Below are 27,420 nucleotides of genomic sequence, written 5' to 3'. Positions count from 1 at the left end.
ATGATTTATCAGGTATTAGGAGACCCTCGATGATCATAAGGATGTACGTCCGAGCATGTTGTTCTCTTTAAACTTCATCCGATTCCTCATCGAGCCCACCAATTTTTTTTTCAACCAATTCATATCTATCCAAGCTCCATAAATCATGCCTGGGACCCTTCCTAAAAGTTGCGCGCATACATTTTTCTAATCGACCGCGACAATTGACCCAGTCACTACCGACCCATCCACCGATAACTCGAGTTGTAACTGCAAGTCCTTGAGTGTGATACTACACTCGCCGCATGAAAGATAGAATGTGTGTGTCTCAAGTCTCCACCTTTCCACCAACATGCTTATAAGTGTAGGGTCAAATTTACACCCCCTACCCATACGGGCTACGTGCAAAAATCTCACATCTCTCAAATATGGTTTGATTAAAGACGATGGAGGAACGAGTAGAATACAAATATATGTCTCCAAAATCTGATCTTTCGATTATATATAAAAAATACAAAATATTAAATTTTAGTATAATAACAAAATATTTAAATTAAATTAGACTAAATATAGTAAAAAAACGTCTTACCATTTGCAATTAATCGACCGAAATGTGCTTGTCATCCAAGCGAATTAGAGACTTTGACCTTACTAATTTCAATAAATATGAAAAAAATTAATTTAAGAAAACCTTATTAAAATTTTAATAAAAAAAAAGAGAGTTGAGAGAGGAATAAAAATTGAGTGAGAATCAAGAAAGAATTGAGAGAACTTTAAAAGAGATTTGAGAGAAAATTGAGAATGTGAGAGAAAGTTGAGATGAGATTGAATTGAAAAAGAATAGAATTTAGGGGGTTTATATAGGAAAGGAAAAGAGCGTAGGGGGTAAACGGCTTTGAGATGGATTTCTAACCGTTGGGGTGGGGTAGCTGTTATGGAAAACGCTTCCAGCTAAAAGCATTTCTCTGTAAATCCGCTGAAAATGCTTCTAGCTGGAAGTGTTTTTATTTTTTCGACCTAATCCCGTAATTTTTCTGAAGATCAACTTAGTCCAGTAAATTTTTTTTTTAAAAAATCAACATTTTTTGATACATTTTTAATAAAAAATAATATAATGTAAATAAATTAGATTAGATCGTTTAATTTTCAGGTATAATTTCAACAATGCCTGCTTGATCTGAGGACCAACGTCAGATTTAGACAGAAATTCACAATTAAGAATGATTATTATAAAATAATTGTATAATTGTAATGTACAGTCAAAACCAGGAAAAAAAAGAAAATAATTTTTCTGATAGATTTTTCCCAAAACTTTTTCCTGGAAAATAGAAGAAAAGTTGAGTCCTCTTTTCTCTCTCGATTCCAACACTTGTTATCCTCTGATTGGATCACAACATCCTCCCCTCTTAAATCCAACAAAACTTACAAATCCCCCCTCCCCCCAAACTCTTCAAATTCTCCCACAAATCCCCTTGATGGGAGACACCATGGAACCTTTGGTGGATGATGGGACTAAGAAGTTCACAAGAAGCATATCTCATGCAAAAGATGAGTTACAAAGCTTTAGAACATACCTAAAATGGATGTGTGTTGATCAATCAAACATTTGGACAACTTGTTTGTCTTGGTTTTTGTTCATATTTTTGGGGCTTGTTGTCCCATCTGTGTCTCATTTTTGGTTGGCTTGTTCCACTTGTGATGCTAAACATGCAAGGCCTTATGATTCGGTGGTTCAGCTGTCTTTGAGCAGTGTTTCAGCTTTGTCTTTTGTTTGTTTGACGAGGTTTGTCAAGACATATGGTTTGAAACGGTTCTTGTTTTTTGATAAGCTTTATGTTGAAAGTGAAGCTGTCAGGAAAGGATACACTGGTCAGCTCAATGTAAGTATTCTTTCATTCTTTCCCTTCAAATTCATGACCCTTTTTTTTTTTTTGTTTCTTTAAATTGCAATTTTTAGAATAGTTTTCATATGTGGATTTGAATGAATTTCTGGTTTTTTTTTTTTTTTTTTGTTATTGTCTGAATCTTTCGTTATTGATAGGTAAGAACGTTTAGAATTTTGTAGTTTCAGTTCCTTTGAGAATTTCAATTTCATATGGCTACAAGAAAATGTAGAATGCTAGGTTGCTTCCTTTTGGATGATATTGAAAAAAACTTTCAATTCATAGATTAATGTGATTGAATTTTACTGTATAATATATGCAGAGATCACTGAAAATTGTAGCAGTCTTTGTTCTTCCATGTTTCATAGCTGAGACTGCATACAAAGTATGGTGGTATGCCTCAGGTGCTTCACAAATTCCTTTCCTAGGCATTGTCTGGCTCAGTGACACGGTTGCCTGCATTACGGAGCTGTGCTCGTGGCTTTACCGGACGACTGTCTTCTTCCTTGTGTGTGTTCTTTTCCACCTTATTTGCAATCTCCAGGTTCTCCGACTCCGCGACTTTGCTCAGGTTTTCCAAATTGATTCTGATGTTGGTTCAGTCTTGTCCGAACACCTGCGGATCAGGAGGCATTTGAGGATCATCAGCCATCGATATCGCGCGTTTATAATATGTTGCCTGATCTTGATCACTGGCAGCCAATTCACTTCTTTGCTTATCACTACAAAGGCTACTTCTGCACTGAATTTTTATAAAGCTGGAGAACTTGCTGTAAGTGTTCATTTATCTATCCATGAGATTTTCGGATCAAAACGGTTAACACATTGTTGGATGAGTGCCCTTTTTTTGTTGTTGTAGTTGTGTTCTATAACTCTCCTCACTGGACTCTGTATATTATTACGAAGTGCAACGAAAATAACTCACAAAGCACAAGCTATTACATGCCTAGCGGCAAAGTGGCATGCTTGTGCAACATTAGATTCACTCAATGCGAACGAAGATGATATGCCGAGGAGTCCGTCTGTCATTCAGAGCCATCAACCTTTCCCTCATGTGGGTACGGATGGTGAATCGGACGATGGAGATGACGTTGGTGATGAAGATGACATAGACAACAACAAGATGATCCCGTCTTATGCTTATAGTACCCTTTCATTCCAAAAGAGACAAGCTCTAGGTAATAATGTCACTCCGAAGAACATTACATGTAACGATTGGGTTTTAGGACATTTCCTTCTCATTGCCTATCGGGATTTTAGTGTATTTGGAAGCGACGGCTAGATCCCGATGCATAGGGTGACTCGAGATAGACGTCTTGAAACTCGGTTGTTACAATGTCAACATGAACATAACAGTAGTATACGTGTTGAGTTGCTTGATGATATTGGTCTGTTTCATTCTTGGTTGATGACAGTGACTTATTTTGAGAACAATCGAGCTGGGATAACAATCTATGGGTTCGTACTAGATAGGAGCACACTCCACACCATTTTTGGCCTTGAGTTATCGCTTGTTTTATGGTTGCTTGGAAAGACCATTGTTAGCCTTTAATTTCTTTGAGACACACATTGTACGTATCTATGTAATATATATTTGGGAATTTTAAGGAAACTTCTCTTTTAAACAGACTTTTACAAAATTCTTTACTTCAAGGGATCTGTTCAAACGGAACCAAAGTCCAAATAAAGAGGTACAATACAAACTCTTTACTTCAAGCCTTCATCAAAGTAAACTAAGGGAAATTTGATAGAATCCTACTTTTTTTCTTTCTTTTTATTATCTGAATATTCAGGAATTAAGATAATTTTAATGCTCCTTTTCCCCATGCATAAACTGAACCAACAATTAAGATAAGCATGAAAATAAAAACTTTTATGAATACAGGTATCCCTAATACATCGAAACTCATTGCCCATGGATAAAGAAAAATCGTTTCAACATAAAAAAAAACAACAAAAACTAGAGCAAACATGTAAAAACGGATTCGAAATTGTAACCAAGCATCGCCTATTGGTTCTATACCCAATTCATAACTAAAAAGTTTTTATAGACCCTTTTTAACTGGGGCTAAAACTCTAGAAATTAGAAATGCCAAAATAGGAATAGCACTTGGTACTATTATAAATGCTCAGAAAATATCATAAAGCACGTTTCATTCGAAAGTACGCGTCACTTTGGAACCAAAGCCTAAAAACCATTTGAAAGCACGCTTTGTTACAATCAATGAAGAGAGAAAGCAGTCTCATTTTCTACCTATGCTGACCAAGTACAAGGAGCCTAGCTATCTTATTAGAGTTGTTCATGAACTAGATCAGATTGGGCTTTAGCATATTATTAATATATTTTATGCTTGTCCAAGTTCGATTTGGCTCGAAATATGAATTTAAAATTTTATTCAAATATGTCTATATTTGTAAAAGATTAATCCAAATCCATTTTAGGCCGACATATTATTTTTAAATTTTTTAAAAAGATATTTATTTTATTTTATTTTAATATTTAATAATTTTATATACTTTTATTTATAGAAAATTTTATATAGTTATCTTAACATTATTTTAATGTTTATATTAGAATAATAATATATATTTAATATAGTTTTATTTTTTAATGTATTCTAAATTATATAACATATAAATATAATATAATATAAAATATTACAAACTTAAAATTAATCAAATCAAAAATTCTAAATGCTCAAACCCGAATTTAGCTCATATTTTTAAATAGATTTAATATTTTTTATTCAAACCTATTTTTAAACTTAATATTTTTATCTAAATTTTTCGAGCTTTCGAATGATACTTCGTACTTGCGTGAGTAGCCCAGCCCAGTTATATCTGAAGTAACAGCGAGATAAAAGCTTCAAACTCGATATCTTTACACAAAGAAATCTGAAACCCCAAGCTATTTTTTAATTTTTTATTTTGTTTCAATGCTTATTCAATCACTTGTTTTTCGATGTTTGTCCACAAGAAAAAACCGTCTTGTCATTGAATTCCCCAGGAGGTTGCTTTTTGCCTCATTTCAGTTTGTTTCTTCTTTTACTGCCCATGTTGCCACAGAAGAGATAAACCCATCTTTAAAAGTCCCACTTTTCAAAGAAAAAACAAAGCTTGAAGGATCTAAAAGGTTAAAGCTTTACTCTAAGATTCTACATGATTGCGCATCAAAAGGGTCTTTGAGTTCAGCCAAAGCTGTTCATGGGAAGATAATAAAAAATGGGATTGACCCTGATTTGCATTTATGGAACTCCTTAGTGAATGCTTATGCAAAACGTGGGGTCTTTGGATATGCTTGTAAAGTGCTCGATAGAATGCCTGAAAGAGATGTTGTGTCTTGGGCCGCTCTGTTCTCTGGTTTGGTTAATGAAGGGTATGGATATTATGTGTTGGATTTGTATTGTTCTATGAAGAAAGATGGGGTTCTGCCAAATGGGCATTGCTTAGTGACCGCTTTGAAAGCTTGTTCTTTGAGTTTGGATTTGTTTTTTGGTACATTGTTGCATGGGGAAGGTGTTAAAGTTGGAGTTTTGTTGGATGTTTTTGTTGGATCCTCTCTTGTTGATCTTTATGCGAAATGTGGTCAGATGGAACTGGCAGAGAGAGTATTTCTGTTCATGGATAAAAAGAATGTTGTATCATGGAATGCATTGCTTAATGGATATGCTCTAAAGGGCGATGCAGGAAAGATTTTGAATTTGTTTCAAGGGATGACGGAATCTGAATTGAGGTGTAGTAAGTTTACTTTGTCAAATGTGCTCAAAAGTTGTACGTACCTGGTAAACTTAACATGGGGCTTGATTGCACATTCTTTGGTGATTAAGACCGGGTGTGAGCATGATGAATTTGTTGGTTGTTGCCTTCTTGATATGTACTCAAAATGTGGACTGGCTGAGGATACTCTTAAGGTTTTTAAAAGGATTCAAGAACCCAACATAGTAGCCTGGAGTGCAATGATTGACTGCCTTGATGAGCAAGGCCAGATTCAAGAGGCAGCTGAGTTGTTTTCTCTAATGAGATGCAAAGGGGTAAGCCCCAATCAGCATACTTTTGCCTCTATTGCTGGTGTAGCTGCTAATTTGGGTGATCGGTTATATTGTGAAGGCGTTCATGCTTGTATATTTAAACATGGATTTGAATCTGAAATCATTTTGAGCAATGCACTTATTGCAATGTATATGAAAATCAGGTCAGTCCAAAATGGTTGGCGGGTGTTTAAGGAAATGAGTTCTTGGAATTCAGCTTCATGGAATTCTCTTCTTTCTGGATCTCATAATGGTAAAACTTGTGATCGAGGACCAAGTATCTTTCACAAGATGCTTGCTGAAGGTTTTAAGCCTGATATCTGTACATTTACTAGCATTTTAAGATCTTGTTCCAATCTTTTAAATATAAAATTTGGACATCAAGTGCATGCCCATATAATAAAGAATGGCCTAAAGGATAATAATTTAGTGGGAACATCTCTTATTGACTTGTATGCCAAAAATGGATTCTTGGCGGATGCAGAGCTACTTTTTACTCAATTGATTGAGAGGGATCTTTTTTCATGGACTGCATTAATTGCTGGTTATGCTCAAAGTGATTGTTCAGAGAAGGCTATCAAGTGCTTCAATCATATGCAGAGGCAAGGTGTCACGCCCAATAATTTCACTCTTGCTACCTGTTTGAGTAGTTGCTCCAATATGGCGATGTTGGAAAACGGGCAGCTGCTTCATTCAATGGCAATTAAGGCTGGGAATTCAGGTGATATGTTTGTATCTTCTTCAATTGTAGATATGTATGCTAACTGTGGATGCATAGAAGAAGCTGAAGCTGCTTTCCAGGGCATGGTGTCAACGGATACTGTATCATGGAACACGATGTTATTTGGATACCTGCAACATAGACAAGGATTGAAGGTTTTAGAAACTTTTAGGATGATGTTAGACAAAGGCCTTGAGCCAGATGAGGTTACGTTCATAGCAGTTTTATCTGCCTGTAGTTATATGGGCTTTGTAAATGAAGGGAAAGAGTACTTTGATTCCCTGACCAATGTTTTTGGAATAGTACCCACAATTAAGCACTGTGCCTGTATGATTGATATTTTAGGTCGAGCTGGCAAGTTCAATGAAGTTGAAAGCTTTATCAAGGACATGAAGGTTACATCGAATCCCTTGATTTGGGAGACAGTTCTTGGGGCTTGTAGAATGCATGGAAATGACAAACTTGGTGAAAGTGCTGCTGAGAAACTCTTCGAACTTAATCCTGGTATAGCCTCCCATTACATATTACTAGCAAATATTTTTGCTGCCAAGGGTAGGTGGGAGGATGTCCGAAGAGTCAGAGCATTGATGACCCATTGTGGTGTTAAGAAAGAACCTGGGTGTAGTTGGGTGATGGTCAATGGTCAAGTGCACATCTTCAGGTCCACTGATGGTTTTCATCCAAAACATGGGGAGATCTATATAAAATTGAAGGAGCTTGTCGAGAAGTCTATTTTAGCAGGATATGTGCCTAAGACAGATCATATACTCAATGATGTCAGTGATGATGAAAAATTAGAACAGCTCTTTCATCATAATGAAAGATTAGCTCTTGCTTTTGCTCTTATTAGCATCAACCCTGTGAAAACAATTCGGATATTCAAAAATTTGCACATATGTGAAGACTGCCATGATTTTATGAAGCTTGTCTCTGGTGTCATAAAACAGGAGATAGTTGTTCGTGATGCAAATTGTTTCCATCACTTCAAAAGCGGCATTTGTTCATGTCAAGACTATTGTTGATTTGTCTCTAGCCATCTGACAAAAACTTCATTCTAGCTCAGTAATTTGTTTGCAGGACTTCAGAGTTTAGACGGTAAATGCTCATGCTCTCGTTTCGTCTTATCGCTGGCATTGGTTACGTGATTATGAACTTGTATAGCTAACGGTTGTTTCTTAACTTGCTTGTATTGTTCTATAATTGAATCATCCTTTAAATTTTTAACCCTAATCTTCTTAATCTGTCTCGTTCCTGTCAATTCTGATGCTGTGTCATCTTTGACTGAGCACTGCAGGATCTGGAGGTATCACATTTTCAAATGATGGCTTCTGGTCTAGGTCACAGGCAGCCAATTCCTGTAATTGGTCATCACTATGAAGGCTAATGTTGGATAGAAGTATAATTCTCTAATTATAGGCTGCTTTGTGATACAAATGGTCTGTAATTTTCTCGAAGGTCTGTCGCAGAGAAGTGATTAGATTGACAACTAGATTTTCAATGTTTGATTTTGCAGTGAATGATTGTGCATGGTATGGGAATTTTCAGGTTTCTTGTTGGTATACTGTGTTACATTGCTTCCTTTTGTTCATCCATACTTACTTTCATTCATCATGCTACTTTTATTTGTGTTGTATTTATCGGATCTTTATCCTCTTTTCAGTTTCCGTAGAGGTCTTGATTTCAATTCCAGGAAACAACCATATCTCGGAAAATTCATCATGGCTTTGCAGGTTGGTGAAGTTGTAAATCCCTTGCATTCTGATAATATTAATTCGTTCATTCGAATCTGACCAACTGATATTATGTGTCAACAGTTTAACAAGCTGCAAGTCAAATGAAACTTGATTGCCCAAATCAAGATCACCGGACCATAAAGTTTGGCTTCACCTTTGCATTGCATGTTTGGAGGTTCATCTGTAGATGACAACTTCTTGTTTATTGTTGTCTCCAGATTCATTCCTATGACACAGTTCTTCATATTGGATTTATCAGTTTTAATTTGTTGAACTGAAACAGCAGAACATCAGAACTTCTGCCATCCGACATTGTTGCTGCTGCTCACTTGGATGCTTCAGTCAAGAAGTCTTAAAATTACTCGAAATCGAGAAATTCGGATATCAACGATTGCTTTCATGATCACCAACGCTTAATTTATCCTTCAAGAACACGGTTTGCTCAGATTATACACGAAAGGAACACAAATGTGGTGTCCGATAGAGACGCTGATGATTTTTTGCCCTTGATGTAATTAACTTTGAGTGCTAAGCAATGTAGGCCAAATCGTATACTCTAACACTGATATATAAAATTATTTGGTATGTTCGGATGTATCGTTTCAATTGGTTAAAATGTTGTTCTGTGCTTCAGTAAAGTTGCAGAATTTGCATGAAGTTTGAAGTTTTCAATCACTTCATACTTGAATCACTACCGGGTCTGAGGAGTGACACTTCTTTCATCCTTTGTGCTGGTTTTTTGGGTAGGATGCCAGATCTGGTTGCGTATGGAACCACTGTTTCGAGTGTTTCCGGCCACCATATTTTTGTTCCATCCTCCAGCGGGGATTTGGCAATCTTTACTTTCAGTTAATTTACCTAAATAATTAAAAAAAATTAAATACTGAAATAGGTTATCACCTGGATTATATACGAAAATAGTATGTTTTTATATTATAATATAAAAATTAAAATAGGCGCAACCTCTTTTTTTATATTATAGTATTTTTTATTTTTTTAAATATTATTTTATTGGCAGCTCCTTTCTCATAGGCGTGGTGTTTGTATTTTTTTTTTCCCGGATACAAAAATGGTATGGGGTAGGTGGCACCTATCTAGTAAGCGCAACTGGTGGAGCCTATCTGACAGGCGCGACTGGTTGAACAAAATAACTATAAAATTATTTTTTTAAAAATAATTTTACATTATTAAAAACTCACCAAATACTAAACTAAACACAATAATTTATAAGATAATCCTAAATTACTAATAAATTAATTTTAAAATAATTACATATAACATAATCCTAAATTACTAACAAATTAATTTTAAAATAATTATAAAAAAAATTTACATTCATACCAAATATTAACCCAAAACCATAAACACTAAACATAAACAATTTATAAATAATAATTAATAACAAAAGTATATTTTTGTGCAGGCGGAGGGCGCAGGGGAGGCAGTGGCGCTGCACTGTCGAAGCTCGACCGATGGCGCCTATCGATAGGCGTGGATCGGTCTTGGGTATTTTTAACCCGTATTTTGACTCGTTAACTGTATTTTGACCTGTATATATATATTTAAATATTTTTAATAAAAATAAAATAATAATATTTTATTTAAAGTAAAAAGATATTTTAATATAAAAAAGTTGTTGCGCGTATCAGATAGGCACGACCCAAAAAAATTCATTTTCGTATATAATCCAGTTGACAATCTATTTTAATATTTAATTTTTTAATATTATTTAGATAAATTAACCCTATTTGTCTTTTTGAATAAGAGCAATTTAAAGTATTCTACATTGTTAAATATTTGTAATATTTTTTTTTTTACAAAAAAACCCTAGTTACTTCTTTTCCAAGAGTGCTTCGCCGAGAGTCCTAGTGAAGGCAGTCACTTTTGCAACTTGGGATGGGGGAAAGCGGTGGAGATGATAGTGAGCAGAGGGACGAGATTTCACTCTTAACTGAAGAGCTTATCCAATTATCTATCAAAGGTTCGAAGGTAGTTCCGAATAAAAAACCAACCCTGATCTGCACAATATGGACAGAGAAGTTTTACAATCCGGAAAGTTTTAGGGCACAGATGAAGAGTTTGTGGAAAACAGAAAAGAAGTTTGAGATTCAAACAGCAGGACAAAACCTATTTTTGATAGCGTTTGAGATGGAAGAGGATTTAGAATTGATTATGGAAGGTAGGCCATGGTTATTTCGAAAGAGTCTAATCCTTTTCGACAGGATTACCCAATCGGTGGAAAGGTCTCAGATTCGGCTCAACTCCTCACCGGTCTGGCTGAAGGTAGGACCATGTCTACCATAATTTGATAAAAAAGACTTGCTACATGCCATAGGTGTCACTTTTGGTGGGATAATCAGATCTGAAATCAACGGAGAATGGTGTCGTCTAAAAATAAATCTCGATGTGCAGAAACCCCTTCGAAGAGGTATTTTTGTCTCAGTGAATAATAAGAATAAATGGTGGATTTCCTTTAAATATGAAAAATTACCGACTTTTTGCTTCAGATGTGGGAAGCTGGGGCACGGACTTTCAGGTTGTAACTCACTAAATCCTGCAGAAAAAACAAAAATTAAAGAAAATCCCCCATACACGATGGCACTAAGAGCAGAATCAAACTTACTTGGAAAAGAGTGTATTAAATTAAATAACTCTTTAAATCAGAATAGGGTTCAATGTTTTTATACAGGTGGCTCTGAGCCAGATTTGATTGAAGATGGCAAAGCTGAAGAAGCAAATAATTGGTTGGGGATGACGCATGGGGAGCTACTAGTGAATGAAAACAAGGAGGAGATGAAGAAGCAGGAAAAAGAAGATTCAGTTATGAGCAATGAGTGAGTGGTTGATAAGAGGAGAAGTCAAGACAGTAATCCCAATTCAGTAAAGTCGTCAACTTGGAGAAGAGTCAATCCAGCCCTAAAGTGGCAAAGCAAAAGGATGGAAACTGCAACAAGAAGAGGAAAGCTACTGAAGAAATAGTAGAGACTTACTATATAGAAGCTGAATATGGAGTTGAAACAAAAAGGCTAAAAAAAGATAGAGAACAGGAACAAGGAGAAACGCTACTAGAAACGATGGGAAACGCTATGCAACAGAGTGATACTAATTTACTCATAGGATCGGCGGCTGCCAAGAGGCAAGCCGGCCGAACGCAATGAAAATCATTACTTGGAATGTTCGTGGATTGGGGAGTCCACGAATAGTTAGAAGGCTGCGATACTTTCTAAAGCAGCAAAACCCCCAAATGGTCTTCTTAATGGAGACAAAATTAAGCAAGCAATGTATGGAGAAAGTTAGAAGAAGATGTGGTTTTCAGAATGGATTTGATGTAGATGTAGAAGGTTCTCGATGTGGTTTATGCTCAGCATGGAGAGAAGAGATTACGGTTACCTTAAGAAGTTTTTCTAAGAATCATATTGATGCAATGGTTATGGAAGAAACTGACAATGAAGAATGGAGATTTACAGGTTTCTATGGTTCCCCTTATGTCAATCTGAAGAATGATTCGTGGAATTTGTTACGAAAATTGGGACAAGACCAGACATATCCATGGGTTGTGAGTGGGGATTTTAATGAAATCATGTATTCTTTTGAGAAAAAAGGAAGTTTACTAAGAGATGAAAGACAGATGGAGGTTTTTAGAGAAACTCTTGAAGAATGCAACTTGGAAGATTTAGGGTACATAGGGCCTTGGTTCACATGGGAAAGGGGAAATATACCAGAAACAAATGTTAAAGAGAGACTTGATAGAGGAGTAGCCAATGATAAGTGGAGGAATCTTTTTCCAATGGGTAACATTCATCACTTGCCCCATTCATTATCTGATCATTATCCTCTGCTGCTTACTACAAAAACAGAAAATGATAATTTTGGAAAGCCAATTTTTAATTTTGAGGCATGGTGGACTATGGAAGAGTCTCTTGAAGGAGAAATTAAAGCATCTTGGGAATCATCTACAAATAACGTACTGGAGAAACTGGAAAAATTACAATCAGACTTAAAAAAATGGGCAGGGGAAATTAAAAAAGGACAAGAAGGGCTGAAGAAAAGGCTTACAAAGAAACTGGAGATGCTGATGGAGAAGGAAAATACCGATGACATAATGGCAGAAATCATTGATACTAAGGTGCACCTAAACTTAGAAATTGATAAAGATGAAAGATATTGGGAACAAAGGGTAAGGGTAAATTGGATAAAAGCAGGGGACAAAAATACAGCTTTTTTTCACAGGCACGCCACATCTCGACGAAAGAAAAACACGATATCAAGGCTGGAACTTATCGAAGGAGGAGAAGTGACGGAAGAATGCATGATCAGTGAAGAAGCTACTCTTTTCTTTCAGAAGTTATTTATATCAAAAGGAGTAGGTGAGCTATCCTACCTCCTAACAGGCATTGAAGAGAAAATCACACCAGAAATAAATGAAGACTTAATGGGAAAATTTACGGAAGAAGAAGTGCATCTTGCCTTGAAAGGAATGGGGCCAACTAAAGCACCAGGACCTGATGGATTCCCAGCACTTTTCTTTCAACAATATTGGCATATTGTAGGTAAAGAAGTCACCACTTTTTGTTTGGAAATTTTAAACAGTGACAAAAATTTAGGCCATTCAAATTTTACTGGTATTGTTTTGATCCCAAAAGCACAGAATCCCAAAAACATAACAAGTTTCAGACCTATCAGTCTATGTACTGTTATCTACAAAATTGTGGCGAAAGTAATAGCCAACAGACTTCAAGGGGTTATTGGGCAGTGTATTGATCTGTCGTAGAGTGCTTTCATCCCAGGAAGGTTAATTTCTGATAACATATTGCTAGCCTATGAGATCCTACACACTCTTAGACGAAAACGAACAGGTAAGAAAGGCTTTATGGCAGTTAAACTTGATATGAGCAAAGCCTTTGATAGGGTTGAGTGGAGTTTTCTTAAGGAAGTCATGTTGAGAATGGGTTTTGCAAAAGAATGGGTCGGTTTAATTATGAAATGCATTACTACAGCTTTTTTTGCAGTCAATATTAATGGAAAAGGGGGAAGAATCTTTCAATCTTCTAGAGGACTACGACAAGGTGACCCACTTAGTCCTTTCCTTTTTCTACTATGCAGCGAGGGTCTTTCGGCACTAATGAGATTAGCATTGAAAGAAGGACGAATAAGAGGAGTCAAGGCAAGCAGGAAAGGACCAGCGATTTCACATCTACTTTTTGCCGATGATTGCATTCTGTTCGGAGAAGCAACTAACAAGGATGTAAGGGTGCTAAAAGAAATCCTTAAGGAATATGAAGTATGTTCGGGCCAATGTGTTAATTTTGAAAAATCTACAATTTACTTTAGCTCGAATACATCAACCAGAGATAGAGAGGAAGTTTCAGTGAGCTTAGGTATAAGAGGGTCAACAAATATGGAGAAGTATTTGGGCCTTCCTAATGTAGTTGGAAGACGGAAAAAGGAGGCTTTTCAATATCTAAAAGATAAAGTTAACTCCATAATTAAAGGGTGGAGCACCAGACTATTATCACAATGAGGCAAGGAAGTTTTCATTAAATCCATACTTCAGGCACTTCCGACTTATGCTATGTCATGCTTTCTTCTCCCTAATTCCCTATGTGACGAATTGGAAAAATTATTCGCCACCTTTTGGTGGCAAAAGAAGCAAGGAAAAAGAGGAATTCACTGGTGTAAATGGCAAAATATGTGCCGAGCAAAAGAACAAGGAGGTATAGGTTTCAAGAGTATGGCTAATTTTAATATCTCCTTATTAGCTAAACAAGGCTGGCGAATCCTAAATAATCCAAACTCGTTAGTTGCAAGGGTGTTAAAGGCTAAATACTTTCCAGAAACGGATTTCCTTAATTCGTATCTTGGGAATAATAGTTCCTTTGCGTGGAAAAGCATATGGGCAACGAGAGGTGTTCTATTCGATGGAAGCTGTTGGAAAGTAGAGAGGGGTACTGTAATCTCGGTCATTAATGATAGTTGGTTACCGGATTATCCAAAATTATCATTTTATTTTACCAATTATCCCAGGTTATCGCATTTGCAGGAATATAAAGTTGCAGATCTAATTGAAGACAGAAACAAAGAATGGAAAAAAGAACTAATCGAAGCTACCTTTCCTGCGGAGATATCTGAGAAAATCTTCTGTATCCCACTTGCAAAAGAACCTCACGATGACTTCCTGGTCTGGCTTCGAAAATGACCCTTGTGCTTATGCTTTACAAAATGATTCTAGAAATTTCTACAGAAACCTATGGCTCCTTAATCTACCTCTTAAGGTAAAAATTTCAATCTGGAAAATATCATGGAATTATATCCCGACTCGAGTCAACTTGAACTACAGAAGGCTGTTAAACAATGTGACATGCATCGGGTGTGGCAGTGCAGTAGAATCTACAAATCATATATTCCGTGAATGTCTTGTGGCAAGAACAGTATGGGAAGAGCTATTATTCCCAGAGTTATTACAAGTTCCTCATGTGGATTTTGTACAATGGCTTACCTGGGTTTTTGAACAGAATTCCACCAATCGGTGACGGATCTTTTGTTGTGCTCTTTGGGCAATATGGGGAGAAAGGAATAGGAGAGTGCATGAAAAGACTAATAGATCTGGGAAAGAGATATATTAGTGAACTGAATGAGATTGGAGCAAAAACAGGCAGGGAATAGAAGTACCCACCGGTCCAGTTTGTGAAGGTTAACTTCGATGCAGCATTTGATGGGAACTCACGGCAATCAGCAGCGAGAATCGTGGCCAGGGATAGTGATGGAAACACACTTTTATCATGCACAGAGATTCATCATCATGTGGCATCAGCCTTTGCCGCAGAAGCAATAGCGTGTCGTACAGCAACTCAAATAAGTAGGGACATGCAATGGTCAAACATTATTATCGAAGGGGATGCGTTATCTATTATAAAGAAGTGCAAACTGAAAAGCCATGATAAATCCAGAATCGGAGCATATATCCAAGATATACATCAGCTGTTAAAAAATTTTGGAAAATACTATCTTGAGTATATTCCCAGAGAAGCGAACAACCTGGCACACAAACTAGCGACGGTGACATTAAAGGAAAAAGAAGAACTTTACCTGATTGGAAGAGTCCCGGAGTATGCTGCTAATCTGGAAGAAATCGAAAGAAAGGCAGAGGACATGTGTTGAGAAGAAGTGAACGGTTAAAGAAGCTGTATAGTGATAATTCAAAGGAGTGGCAGACAAGGCTTCATTAAAATCTGGAAACGTCTCTTTGAAGAAATGAATAGATGATTTTGAAAAGACAGAAATGGATTTTTTCTGATTGGGCAAGATATGATAGCATTTATTAGGTTTTAGAAGATTTTGATTTTAAGTTGCTTAAAGACTGTTTTTTTTCTATTTTCCTTTAGGATTTGGTCCACAGTTCTGATTTGTTTATGGGCCAGAACTTGCATTTAGCTTAGCCTGGACTTTCTGTACTTTTTTCTTCATTTTAAGTTATAAAGCCCAATCTGAATTTGTTTCAAAAACCCTATTTGTCTTTTCTACCGTGGTGGGTTTTGTTTATGTTATGATTCTGAAGGGGTTGGGGTTTTAGGCAATTATTGGATTCTCCTAGTCCCAGCTCACTTGTTCAGGTTTTATTCTTTACTTTATTGTTTTGTTTGAGATGAACGCCTACTAAAACAGATCTCTCTTGGTCTTGGGGGCTTCGCTGTTTCACCATGCCAGTAACTCATGCCTTCTATCCGTCTCTATTAAAAATGTACTAATATAGTAAAAATATCTAAACTTTATTTAAACAAACACTTAAATTATTTCTGTAGGTGTGAATTAACAGAAAATGTCTATTTTTTGAACTTGTTTTCTAGGCAATTTAGGATTTTATTTTACGTTTGTAATACCCAAATTTTTTCCGGCCCGAGCCCAACTATTAAAACCCAGATATGAAAAATATATAAAATAAATAATAATAAAATGTCCAGTTTTTCATTACAACAGCAGGCCAAAAATAGCCCAACCCAAATTTCCTAATACTCAACCTAGTCATCCCAATACACCACCTAATTACATACCAGAAATTAAATAACCAAACCCAAAATACATTACCCAAGCCCAAACCCGAATACATCGAGCCCAAACAACCCAAAATTAGAAACCCTAGTGGTTTCTAGACTAATCTGGTGAAGCCACAACAGACCCCTGCTTCAGCGCCATAGATGAATCCAACAAACCTTGCGCGTGCATCGCCACTAGGCGCGTGCGTCATCTCCACACAGATGCACCTCCAGGCTGGCCGAGTACCTGCAAGCAAACACACGAAAATGAGAGCAAAAGAAAATAACAGAATAACAAGGACGGGGCAATTTTCCTTTTATTTATTTTAATTTTCTTTTTCTCTTGTAAAAAAATCAGGCTATAAAAAATCCAAGAATAGACTGTAAACAGTTACGCATTCAGAGAAATTGAATACAAAAAAACTCATTTTCAGTGAAAAGAAAAATTCGAAAGGTGATAGTTAATCTTTTCTTTGTTTTTTTTTTCTGCTCCTTTGTTCATTGATTAATATTGAAGTAGAAAAGAAAAAAGAGCAAGGAACTTACCTGACCGTCGTTCGCTCGTCACAATTGGAGCCGGGCGAGGGTTGAAGGTCCCATGAGCAGTAGGTTCCAAAATGTGACACCGAGGATCTGCTCATTTTAAGTCTCTGCTTTTCTTTTTTTTAGGAAGAAGAGTCTGTTTAAATTAGGGTTACTTTAGTTTTTATGTCTAGCTAGAAACGGCGTCGTTTGAGGCCGGGCCTTGTGGTCTCAAAACGACGTGGTATGACGCAGGTATCCGCGCGGTGACCCGACCCGGGGCAGGAGCCACGCGTTTCGTTCGTCGGTTTATTTGCGAAATGAGTCCCTCTATGTTTTATGTAGTTTCAATCTAATTTTCTTCAGTTTTTTTAATTTGTACTGCATATTTAATTCTGTTTTCATTTGGATCCAAGCCTAAACGGCATCGTTTTCTGCTATTGATTTTGATTATTCAGGTTTAGCGTTTAATTGCTGATTTAGTCCTTCAACGTTGAAATATGTTTCAATTTAATGCAAATTTAGTTTTCATTTTTAATTCAATAATATTTTTAAATGTAATTAATCCTACTTTCATATATTATAAAATTTAATATTATTTGTAATATTTGATTTTGATAGTGTTTAAATTTACTATTATTATAGTTTAAAATGTAATAAATTATTATTTTAGCTTTTTTAATATTTTTAAATTCATTATACACCAATATTTTGAGTCTATTGTATATTTATTTAATTTTCTTTTCCTTTTTATACTAATTTTATTTAAGCTTCGATTTTAAAATTTGTTGATATTATTATAATTATTGTTGTTAATTTAAAAAAGTTTTTTCATATTTAATTTTGCCTTCAAAAGTATTTTTAAAAATAAATCAATTCTCATATTAATCCGTTATTTTTAATATTATTTTAATATTGGCTTAATATTGTTTTCAAACTGATTATTAATATAATTTTAAGATATAATACACAATTCTTTCAAATTATTATTATCAATATGTTTTAAATTTATTAAACATTATTTCAAAATTTCTATTGTACACTTTTATTTTCCAACTTGATATATTATTATTTGTTTCCATCATTCTTGATATATTTTATAAAAATTTGATAAATTACTTATTATTTTTAAATAATGTATTTCATAATATAACTCAAATTTTATTTTCACAATAATATTACATGGTTCTTTTATATATATGTATATATTATTTATATGGAATTATTTTTGGTGTACATGTGTATAAAATATATTATTAATTTCAATTATAAAGTTTTTTCAATGCATAAATACTCTCTTTCTTAAAATTATTTATTTCCTTTACTTTATTTTGGTTATTTATTATCAAATTGTTTTAAATTTCCATATTAACTATATTTTATTTTATTTTATTTCTAATCAAAGTATCTTTAGAAAACTGATTATTAATTTATTATATGCATAATTATCAATGTTGATGTATTACATGCTTGATTGCTCCTTAGTGTAAATTTATATTGCTATTTTTTTTTTTTGCATTTTATGTATTGTTATTCAATCATGTTTCATTTGTAAGAGTTGTATTTTATTAAAGCACTATAATCATTTTATTTCATAATTCCTAAAATAGCTTGGTGTTCATAAGTTCTCAAGAGAATTGTGCCCTAACTTACTGGGCTTCAATTCTTCTCGATGAATTTAGATAATCAAGTGTTCATTTTATTAAAACCATACAATTGTTAAAATAAAGTTCTTAAGATTTCAAAATGTTGGATCCTAACTTACTGGATATGACATTTTGTTGTCTCGATTTTAAAATAAAGGCAATATTTGATGTTTAAGAATTTCGAGAAATTGAACCCTAACTTACTGGATTCTGATTTCTCGATTGGCTTAAATAATCAAATATCCTTCTTAAAACATATGATTTTTTTAAAAATTTTTAAAAAGGAAAGACGAATCTAGCTCCGAAGATTGAATTGCTGCACTCTAACTTACTGAGTGTGGCGATTTATCTCTTTGAAATAGGTCCGTCTATTTAGCCAATTCAATTATTTAAGCTTTCATTTCATGGGATCGTATTTAAAAATCTTTTCAAGTTTCGACACTAAGACATTAAACAATTAATTCGGTACCAATTTTGGGCGTTACGAGGGTGTTAACCCTTCCTTGTGCGTAACCGACTCCCGAACTTGTTTTCTCAAAATTTGTAGACCTAAAATCATTTTTAAGGTGACCTGATCACACCCCAATAAAAGATTGGTGGCCACTCCATTTTCAAAATCGATTTCCATTTTTCAAATAAAAAAATGGTTTCGACAACTTTTTCAGTAATTAGACCTTAGGATTGAAAGTTAATAAAAATAAGTGTTTTTAAACAGTTTGTAGGTGTTGTGACCCAATAGACTGACACGGGCCTGAGATTGTGCTAATTGGTTTAATTCAGTGTGTAAGATGGATATATAAAGGTCCAATTGACGTGGAAGTAAGGGTCGAATGATGTACAAGCTTTCCTGAACATCAAAGCACAAAATGAACGAGACAAGATAGTATTTGGGTGTCGTGTCACACCATGCAAGGTGTGTGGTGCGACATAAAGCCGACGTGCTGCCTATGTATTTTGGGGTAATTTTTGTCTACGCAATCAAACTTATATGAAGACCTAGGACGTGCCAAACACCTAATATGAATTGTTGACACCTCTATAAATAAGACATTAAGGGTTGAATATAATCAAGTCATCCTAGACGCCTTCAAAAAACCCTCGTAGTTTAAAAGCAGTTGTAGTTTATTTTCTTTTCGACTTTTCATAACTTTCTTGTTTTTCTTCTTGAATTAGTTTTGATTCAATAACGTGTTTATTTAATTAAAAGTATTCGATTATAATTTTATTTACATTTGTTTTATTTCTTTATTTCAATCGAGAGATTTGTTATTTCGTTCCTCATTTTATATTCAATCTACAATTATTCAAATCTCTTTTCTTCTCCAAGTTGGTTTTGTTTTTCACTTGGTTTGTTCAATCGAAGTTGGGATTATTAAAAGCATGAGTGACTAAATATCTTAGGGGAGATTAATGAGTGGATGAGGATGTGATTAACAAAGAATTTGGGGTTTTTCAAGAAGGATTAGTTGGTATAAATTATGTGTTTTTAAATTGTTAGGCTTGACAACCCTAATAAGTTATCATAAGCTAGAACAGGTCGGAAGATAAGTCAAATTGAGTAAATCGTAATTATCTTGGTTGAGAAAGTGAGGTCGGGAGATAAGCGAATATTATCAATGAATCAATTAGTTAATTAGAGACCGAGAGGTAATAATTAGTTAATCGATTACTAATCCATCTCAAAACCTTAATCCGAAGTTAGTTACAAACCATGAAACGAGTTAATCTTCCTGATTGGTTTATCAATTTAATTAATTTGTTTATTTTTCTTTATTTATTTATTTTTGTTGTTTATTTATTTTTATTGTTCTTAATCTATTTTTATGGTTAATAGTATATAGGAAATAATTACTACTATTTAGACTTATTATTGTAAAAAATATTTTTCATTATTTATTTCATCCTCCTTTGGGTATGATTCTCAGAATACTTCTGGTATTTCGTTGTAAAATTATATTACAATTTGACCTGTGCACTTCCGGACACCATCATTCTTAACTCTTGTATTTTTGGTGTTATATTTATTCTGTAAACGGTAACTCATTTATAGGCAGTCAACACCCTGACATGACACTCTGTTAGTAGTTTTGATTTCAACTTTGAGAGTCTGATGTTATACGTCGGGAACACTTACAGGGGTATGACATTAAGTTCCACCGGTGGACAATCTGCAGGTGGTTTTGGTTGTACCGACAACTATACAAGAATGGATGATGTACTCCCTACAACCTCTACCGGTGAAGGGACATCCAACCTTGGACATGCTAGAGGGGTTGAGATTGAAGAGGACACTAAAACCAATGACAATCCAATGTAGGAGTCTGGGCTGGATGATTTAGAAATTACATTATTTTCTAAACCAGAACCGGTTCCAACTGAACTAGAAGATAGAGGTTCAGACGATGAAGGTACGAATGAAGCCGTCGAAGAAGATCTACAATTCAGGACATACTCACCTCCGACCCATATGCATAATGTAGATCTCTCAGCAGAAGGTGGGTTGGTGTTTTCAGAACTCCCACACAGAATCGGACCATGCGAGTTCTTTGTTGGATGCTGATGATTTAGAAGTGGAGAATGAGTTCTCCTCTAAAGATGCTTTTGTCGTAGCAATGAAGTGATACAACATAAAGAATAGAGTAAACTTCTACATTGTTAAATCTCGATCAGAGAAATTCGAGGCGAAATGTGCAATGCAAGATAGTAGATGTCCATGGAAAATCATGACTTCTATGAAGAAAAAGACGGGGTTATGGACTATCAAGAAATATACCGCTTCGCATACGTGTGTTGTCACGGGTATTGCGTCAAGACTGTTTAATATATGTCTCCAAAATTCAATCTTCCACCTACTTATAAAAGAAAACATACAAAATTTTAAATTTCAATATAACAATTTAATAATGAAATTAAATTAGATTAAAAATAATATAAATATTATTTTTACCATTTGCAATTAGAAGACTGAAATGTGTTTGTCATCCAAACGAATAAGAAAATTGACCATTAAGAATTAAAAAAAACGATTAAATTTCATAATACAAAATTAAATAAAAAATTCTTAAGACAATTTTTATAAAATTTGAGAGAATTGAAAGAAATTGAGAGTGAATTGAAAAAAAATGGAATTGAGGGGTTTTAAATAGGTTTTTTTTTTTTTACTGTTGGGGGTGGAAAGTAGTTGTTGGAATTCACTCGGGATAGCCATTGGGAAAAATGCATCCAGTTAGAAGTGTTTTACTGACAAAGCAAGAAAGCGCGTCTAACTGGTAGCGTTTTCCTGCAACATTCACTGAAAATATGTCCAACTCAACGTGTTTTCTTGCAAAGTATGATCAAAACTCGTCTAACTTAGCGTGTTTTAAAAAATCGGCCTAATTCCACGAATATTAAAAAAGGTCTAATATGATAAATATTAAAGAAAAAGTGAAATTTTCTGACAATTCACCCTTTTGTGGTTATGGTTTCTGTCTATAAAAATCATTGATTTTAATATTAAAGTTTTTTTTTTTTGAAATTTCAGTCTTTTAATTTCTTAACGAGGCAGTAGAAATTTTATACTTTAACGTCAACATACAATTTTAAAAGAGTGATGGTGTTATGTATTCTTATCAAATTCACAACATAAAAGACAAATTAGTTAAAAAGTTTTAAATATTTTTAGTTATAAATTAAAATCAAGTTAGTGACTTATTTAATTACAAAACTAGCTGTTTTATTATATTAGCCTTGAAATTAAAAAAATATAAAAGATAAGAAATTTATGAAAAATTGCAAAAATATAAAAGGAATATATAAATTTGTAGAAAATTACCAAAAACTATTAAAAATAATAAAAATTACCAAAAATAAAAAATAAAACACATATAAAATTTGTGGTTTCATTATTACTACCCTTGCCGTTTTGAAGAACTCAAGCAAAGCAACCATCAGTTCTTACTAAGTGCCCTTTACTCACGCTTTCGTTTCCCTCTCTCTCTCTCGCCTGCAAAACCTTGAAGTTTGGTATTCAGAACTGCTTCTCTTTACCATTTTAACCCCTGAACTTTGCCGCCATCCCGTTCCTCTTCAGGTAAACCAGCTGAACTATCTTCTAACAAAACTATTAATTTTAGCAATTGACAACGAATGTAGAAGGTTACGAATTCGATAACCAAATGGCGCCAACTGTTTGATAAAATTCCCCAGAAGCTTAAGCTTGTACTGCTTTTTTTAGCAGCAAAGAACATAAATTTTTTTCTTAAAATTCATTGGGTGTTGAAAATTTGTTATTATTATTATTATTATTATTATTTTGTTAAGTGTTTGATGTATGGTTTTTTGGATATATAGCGAGGAAGAAGAGAAGGAGGTAGAAAAAATGCTGCCACAGAGACTGAAGAAGACAATCACTGATAACCCCAAGAAGCTTGCTAACTTGATTGACCTTGCAAATCTTCCTTCCCCAGTTAGAGAATTTGTGGGTCAGTCTCAGATTTCACGTTTGGGTTGCTTCTTTCGTGTTTGGTCTTATATCAAAGAGAACAATCTTCAGGTACTCTTAGGTCTATCCTCTGTTCAATCAAATGTTTGTAAACGAATCTTGGAGAGGCTTTATTCACCCATATCTTTTTCCTATTGTTTTGCACTCCCTGGCGTTGCCTGTAGATTATTGAATAAATCTCATGGTTCATTGATAGTTGGGTCTTCCAATTCGTTATTAGCATGTCAGAGTTGGATTGGTAAGTTGTTGTGATGTTTAAGTAGGGACAAATAGCCTCCCCCCCCGGGGGTTAATATGAGTTTTCAAATGAGTATTTTATCTGTATCAGGTGTTTATTATCAAACATTTGGCATCTTTATATCATTGTTTCCATGAATGATAATGTTTTACTACAATTTGTGAAGATGTGTGTTCATGATGATAATGATATCATCTCTCTACAGGTTTGCATTGTATGTCCCAGGAAATGTTAATCATGTTTTGGATCATTCATTTTATCATAGACAGTTTGATGCTATAAGATGGAATTCATGGGCACCGCTGTTGTCACCACCACTTGCTCTAGAGTCTAGTGGTTCTTAAATGATTTTATTTGTTATGAAGGCTTTCTTATGTATGTTTAATTGTTTATCATGGCTGGCAATTCAGCACTGGGCTCATAAAGTTTGTAATTCTCATTTTTTGGAATCATTCTCTACTCTTTGAACCTTATACTCATAGATTGATTTTGAACTTTTAGTCTTGATGCCCTGGTATATACACAAATTTACCCAAAGATCTCTCAGCATGTCACTTTTTCTTGATTAGGATCCAAACAACAAGAATCTTGTCAATTGTGATGAGAAATTGAGGAGTATTTTATTGGGCAAGCCTCAAGTTGAGCTGGCTGAACTTCCTGCACTTATCAAACTGCATTTTCCTAAAGTGCCAAAATAAGCCGAAGGATTCAAGTTGTGCTGCACCGAGTGTCTCCCATATCTTGTCATTGAAGATCTCTAGCTGCTTCATGTTCTTTTAAATCAGTTTATTATTATTATTATTATTATTTGTATATGCTGATATTTGATAGTTTGGAGCAAATTTCTTATTAAAATTTAGGCTTTCCCTCTCAACGAAACCTTTTCTTTGAAGGATCTTAGTTTATAATGAAGAACAATTTTATTTGTTAATCTTATTCGAGTAGACAATGTCCATTTCTATGGTGGGATCTCTTAGGAAGCTTTTCTGAATCTAACTGTTTTCTCTTCTTACAGCAATATCGTCTATTAGATTTTGAAATATTGAATGGTTCTTTCTTGCAATTATTTTGCAAAACCACTCTTCCAAAATAAAAAAAATTGCAGAACCTCTTAGATCACAACAGAAATAGCTGTTTTCTCTTGGGGGGGGGGATAACTTGCTTGATTTGAAGTTTGAACTTGTTCTTATGTTTTCTCATCTAACATGCATTCATCCAGTTGACTTATTGTTTTCTATATTTTCCTTCATTGGATGTAGTTGAAAAGGCAATAGTAAATATAATGCCTACTAATACTAGTTCTACAACAATGAAGCAGTGCTGCTTTCTTTTACTTTTAGTAATTATTGGAACTCGGCTAGGGTAGTTTTGACCACATAATCAGCCAAAATGGCATTTGTTTTCTCTGTCGGGTGGAAGGCATCCCAGAATACATACTTATTGGCATCTACAACAATGAAGCAGTGCTGCTTTCTTTTACTTTTAGTAATTATTGGAACTCGGCTAGGGTAGTTTTGACCACATAATCAGCCAAAATGGCATTTGTTTTCTCTGTCGGGTGGAAGGCGTCCCAGAATACATACTTATTGGCATCTGAACATGTAAATGGGTTCATGTTATCACACAGGTAACTCATCTCGAAGAATCCAGTCCCACAGCATGCTGTTTCTGCATCTTCAAATCCTGTAATGTAGAAAATTTATAAGAAATTTACCATAAGAGGAGAAGTATGTTAAAACACTTGCCTAATTACATCTGCATTCATACTGTGCGCACATAGGTTCAAGAACACATCCAAACACACACACACACACACACAGAGATTGCTTTGCTTTGCCTGAAAAGGTTTGTTTTTATGGTGTTATGGCTCTTCATTATTAGGTGGTATGATATTGCATGGTTTTATGCATGTTTTAAACAAAAAAGTTCATTGGATGAAACTAGTGAATGAGTTCTTGAGGCTTGCTCAAGGCAAGTGACAACATGGGGGGCATGAAAGTACCTAGTTTCTGTCTGGTTTCATATACTTGTATCCATGATTGTGTTTTTGTATATCGGCCTTCTATGTCTTAGTCCATTCATGCTTGAAGTCAAAGGATCATCTCATGGCCGTAGAGGTAAGCAATGTCTCTAATAAAACGCATGCAAAATCATTTATATTACTGAATATCTTGGGTACGAAGGAAGCCATAATCAGGGATAAGGAAAGGCTTGTAGATGCTAGGATTCCAAACAAGATTTGATATATGCTACCGTTTAAGGGAAGCTGAATGAAGTAACTGCGCTATTTACGGGGTTCAACATGGTTAATTTTACTAGACTAGTTTTGTACATAATATCTGACCCATGTGGATGGCATAAAACAGTAGTTAACCGTTTGGACAAGTTAGGTGATTGGATTCAAGTAGTGGATGTGCTCTTATTCTAGGTATTCTTTTTCTTTATATATGACCTTAGTAACAGTAGTTTAACTTTTGTAAACTATCGATAATGACTTACCAAAGTGACTTGGATTCCGAATCATTTCCATGAGCTTATCGTAGGGGCTTGACATAACCAGATGGATTCCACCAAGCTCCTGTTTCAACTCTGTGACTGCACCCCGTAACTTCTTGTTGAAATCTTTAGCCACATCATTATACTCATCGATACAGTCACTTCCAAAGAACATATTTGTTGTTCTTTCCAATGGTAAGCATCCCATTGGAGGAAGGCCGCCAATGACTACCTTCCGAGCTCCGAGCTTGTAAAGCTCTCTGATGAAATTGCTGGCAATTCCTATCAGAAAGCTCTGATACTCGTCAACTGAATACTCCGAAGATCTGGTAGGAAAAATGTAGTAGTTCTCTAAAAAGTCATTGGTTCCTATGCTTATTAGGTGCAATGATTCAGAAAAACGTTGATTAGCTTCATCTTTGCCTAGATGTTTTCTTAGCTTGTTCTGATATTCTTTGTAGTACTCCAGTTCCTTCCAAAATGGTATGACAGACTGCAAATTCAAGAAAATGGCTTTTGTAAGTTGTAATTGATGACCTGTTGTCTATAGTTGATTAAATGTACTGAACTAGATTAAAAGAACATGTTGAAACTGAAATCTTTTGTCATTTGTTGCAGGCAAGAATCAAAATGGAATTTAACAACATTCATGGAAAACCTGATGCAAACAAAAATTTACAACTCACTGCATGACTTCTGTTTCACATGGTAAGACGGTTAACTTATCACCAATCTGTAGCTCGACTTACTAGCACATCAGAAGTAGCATTGTCATAACCAGTCCCGGCTGAAGCAAAGGAAACTCCGGTAGCGAAATCTTCTATGTCATACTTCGGGTCCAGATATGCAGGTATGGCTGGCTTGATCCTGAGGGCTTCAGAAATGAAGTCTGTTGCAATCCTTCCATTAGAAAAACGTCCTGTTGGCTGACCACCATAGTAATCCCTGCCATATGGCTCGAAGTTGCTCTTTAGAACTGTAGATACTTGGTTGTTGTTCCCTGGATCCACCGTAGAATCTCCGAAAACGATAATTGCAGGAACTGTTGCCCTTACTTTTGGTATTTGCATTAGGAGATTAACAAAGAAGAACAGTATAACAAGCTTACATGCCATATTTCAGTTTCATTCCAACTTTCCTGGTTTGTATCATAAATAGCAAATAGGTGATTGGTAAAGCTGGTGTGAATGATTTTAATGATGGGAAGACCACTCCTACAATGTGGTATCCAGTAGTTTGAATACTAACATTTACAACCCTTTAATAGGCTGAGGCAGATGAAGTTTGTTGAGAGTTTTAATTGCTGAGAGTTGGTGAGAGGGCATTTGTCTTGAAGCCATTGGACATGAAAACAAAGTTTTGGGTATGGTGCGTGATTGGCTTGGATCAACGAGACTTGGCATATTCCTTGATATATTTAGTATATCAATGATAATGATGGGAGAGAAGCAATATTTCTTAAAGTGTAGATAAATGGTTTTAATTTGGAGTTGGTAGATTGATAATGTACTTATTAGGAGATGGAAATTAAAGTGAGCTTAAACTATAAGATATTTTAAGAGCTTACCCTCAGTTTAGGAATTGCTAATGAAGTTTAATGTTTTTCTTTTTAAAGTAAATAAATAAAACCCGAATAAGTATAGATACTTTTGGTTACGTGT

At 34.9% G+C, this 27,420-nt stretch overlaps 5 protein-coding genes across 30 annotated transcripts; 3 read left to right on the top strand and 2 right to left on the bottom strand.

Moving 5' to 3' along the window:
• The first annotated feature begins 1,328 nt into the window (after nucleotides 1-1,328).
• On the top strand, nucleotides 1,329-3,455 carry LOC105783028 (uncharacterized). Its single transcript, XM_012608196.2, has 4 exons — nucleotides 1,329-1,859; nucleotides 2,185-2,634; nucleotides 2,722-3,040; nucleotides 3,278-3,455. The coding sequence occupies exons 1-4, from the start codon at nucleotides 1,455-1,457 to the stop codon at nucleotides 3,412-3,414; spliced, it is 1,311 nt and encodes a 436-aa protein (XP_012463650.1). The 5' UTR covers nucleotides 1,329-1,454; the 3' UTR covers nucleotides 3,415-3,455.
• Nucleotides 3,456-4,685: 1,230 nt separating this feature from the next.
• On the top strand, nucleotides 4,686-8,929 carry LOC105783027 (pentatricopeptide repeat-containing protein At3g24000, mitochondrial). Of its 2 annotated transcripts, none has more exons than XM_012608192.2 (4): nucleotides 4,686-7,706; nucleotides 7,906-8,140; nucleotides 8,272-8,341; nucleotides 8,426-8,929. In XM_012608192.2, exon 1 carries the CDS (start codon nucleotides 4,799-4,801, stop codon nucleotides 7,631-7,633), a length of 2,835 nt encoding a protein of 944 aa, XP_012463646.1. In that variant the 5' UTR covers nucleotides 4,686-4,798; the 3' UTR covers nucleotides 7,634-7,706; nucleotides 7,906-8,140; nucleotides 8,272-8,341; nucleotides 8,426-8,929. The 2 variants fall into 2 exon arrangements, with proteins under 2 accessions (XP_012463646.1, XP_012463647.1); XM_012608193.2 differs by having other exon boundaries at nucleotides 7,906-8,167.
• Nucleotides 6,303-15,652, bottom strand: LOC105783029 (uncharacterized). Of its 25 annotated transcripts, none has more exons than XR_008192622.1 (5): nucleotides 15,018-15,652; nucleotides 14,453-14,947; nucleotides 10,836-10,898; nucleotides 10,472-10,706; nucleotides 10,047-10,362 (listed from the first exon to the last, which is right to left on the bottom strand). XR_008192622.1 is itself a non-coding variant. In XM_052626180.1 (4 exons), exons 2-4 carry the CDS (start codon nucleotides 14,929-14,931, stop codon nucleotides 9,036-9,038), a joined length of 321 nt encoding a protein of 106 aa, XP_052482140.1. In that variant the 5' UTR covers nucleotides 14,932-14,947; nucleotides 15,018-15,652; the 3' UTR covers nucleotides 8,883-9,035. The 25 variants fall into 25 exon arrangements, 1 of the variants encoding a protein (XP_052482140.1); XR_008192621.1 differs by having other exon boundaries at nucleotides 10,840-10,898; XR_008192623.1 differs by having other exon boundaries at nucleotides 10,472-10,898; nucleotides 14,453-14,731; nucleotides 14,841-14,947.
• A 6,780-nt stretch (nucleotides 15,653-22,432) lies between these two features.
• On the top strand, nucleotides 22,433-24,194 carry LOC105783824 (upstream activation factor subunit UAF30). The gene is made up of 3 exons (XM_012609495.2): nucleotides 22,433-22,614; nucleotides 22,875-23,076; nucleotides 23,833-24,194. The coding sequence occupies exons 2-3, from the start codon at nucleotides 22,903-22,905 to the stop codon at nucleotides 23,959-23,961; spliced, it is 303 nt and encodes a 100-aa protein (XP_012464949.1). The 5' UTR covers nucleotides 22,433-22,614; nucleotides 22,875-22,902; the 3' UTR covers nucleotides 23,962-24,194.
• A 283-nt stretch (nucleotides 24,195-24,477) lies between these two features.
• On the bottom strand, nucleotides 24,478-27,001 carry LOC105783823 (GDSL esterase/lipase At4g26790). Its single transcript, XM_012609492.2, has 3 exons — nucleotides 26,509-27,001; nucleotides 25,763-26,252; nucleotides 24,478-24,946 (listed from the first exon to the last, which is right to left on the bottom strand). The coding sequence occupies exons 1-3, from the start codon at nucleotides 26,872-26,874 to the stop codon at nucleotides 24,753-24,755; spliced, it is 1,050 nt and encodes a 349-aa protein (XP_012464946.1). The 5' UTR covers nucleotides 26,875-27,001; the 3' UTR covers nucleotides 24,478-24,752.
• Between the last annotated feature and the right edge of the window lie 419 nt (nucleotides 27,002-27,420).

Source organism: Gossypium raimondii, chromosome 13, assembly GCF_025698545.1.
Source record: "Gossypium raimondii isolate GPD5lz chromosome 13, ASM2569854v1, whole genome shotgun sequence".
Taxonomy (NCBI): Eukaryota; Viridiplantae; Streptophyta; class Magnoliopsida; order Malvales; family Malvaceae; genus Gossypium; species Gossypium raimondii.
Note: the sequence above shows the minus strand (reverse complement) of the source record. Positions and strands in the feature narration are given on the sequence as shown.

What these genes read in the sequence shown, in the direction of transcription:
- LOC105783028 (XM_012608196.2), top strand. Translation starts at nt 1,455, where the DNA reads ATGGGAGACACCATGGAACCTTTGGTGGATGATGGGACTAAGAAGTTC. An exon ending in ATAAAGCTGGAGAACTTGCT is followed by an intron (nt 2,635 to 2,721) that starts GTAAGTGTTCAT and finishes TTGTTGTTGTAG; the next exon opens with TTGTGTTCTATAACTCTCCT. An exon ending in CCAAAAGAGACAAGCTCTAG is followed by an intron (nt 3,041 to 3,277) that starts GTAATAATGTCA and finishes GGTTGATGACAG; the next exon opens with TGACTTATTTTGAGAACAAT.
- LOC105783027 (XM_012608192.2), top strand. Translation starts at nt 4,799, where the DNA reads ATGCTTATTCAATCACTTGTTTTTCGATGTTTGTCCACAAGAAAAAAC.
- LOC105783029 (XM_052626180.1), bottom strand. Translation starts at nt 14,931, where the DNA reads ATGCACTCTCCTATTCCTTTCTCCCCATATTGCCCAAAGAGCACAACA. An exon ending in AATTCTGTTCAAAAACCCAG is followed by an intron (nt 10,899 to 14,840) that starts GTAAGCCATTGT and finishes TTTTTTCTGCAG; the next exon opens with GATTTAGTGAGTTACAACCT. An exon ending in ACATCTGAAGCAAAAAGTCG is followed by an intron (nt 9,203 to 10,835) that starts GTAATTTTTCAT and finishes TTAATTATTTAG; the next exon opens with GTAAATTAACTGAAAGTAAA.
- LOC105783824 (XM_012609495.2), top strand. Translation starts at nt 22,903, where the DNA reads ATGCTGCCACAGAGACTGAAGAAGACAATCACTGATAACCCCAAGAAG. An exon ending in TCAAAGAGAACAATCTTCAG is followed by an intron (nt 23,077 to 23,832) that starts GTACTCTTAGGT and finishes TTTCTTGATTAG; the next exon opens with GATCCAAACAACAAGAATCT.
- LOC105783823 (XM_012609492.2), bottom strand. Translation starts at nt 26,874, where the DNA reads ATGGCATGTAAGCTTGTTATACTGTTCTTCTTTGTTAATCTCCTAATG. An exon ending in ATGCTACTTCTGATGTGCTA is followed by an intron (nt 26,253 to 26,508) that starts GTAAGTCGAGCT and finishes TTGAATTTGCAG; the next exon opens with TCTGTCATACCATTTTGGAA. An exon ending in TCGGAATCCAAGTCACTTTG is followed by an intron (nt 24,947 to 25,762) that starts GTAAGTCATTAT and finishes TCTACATTACAG; the next exon opens with GATTTGAAGATGCAGAAACA.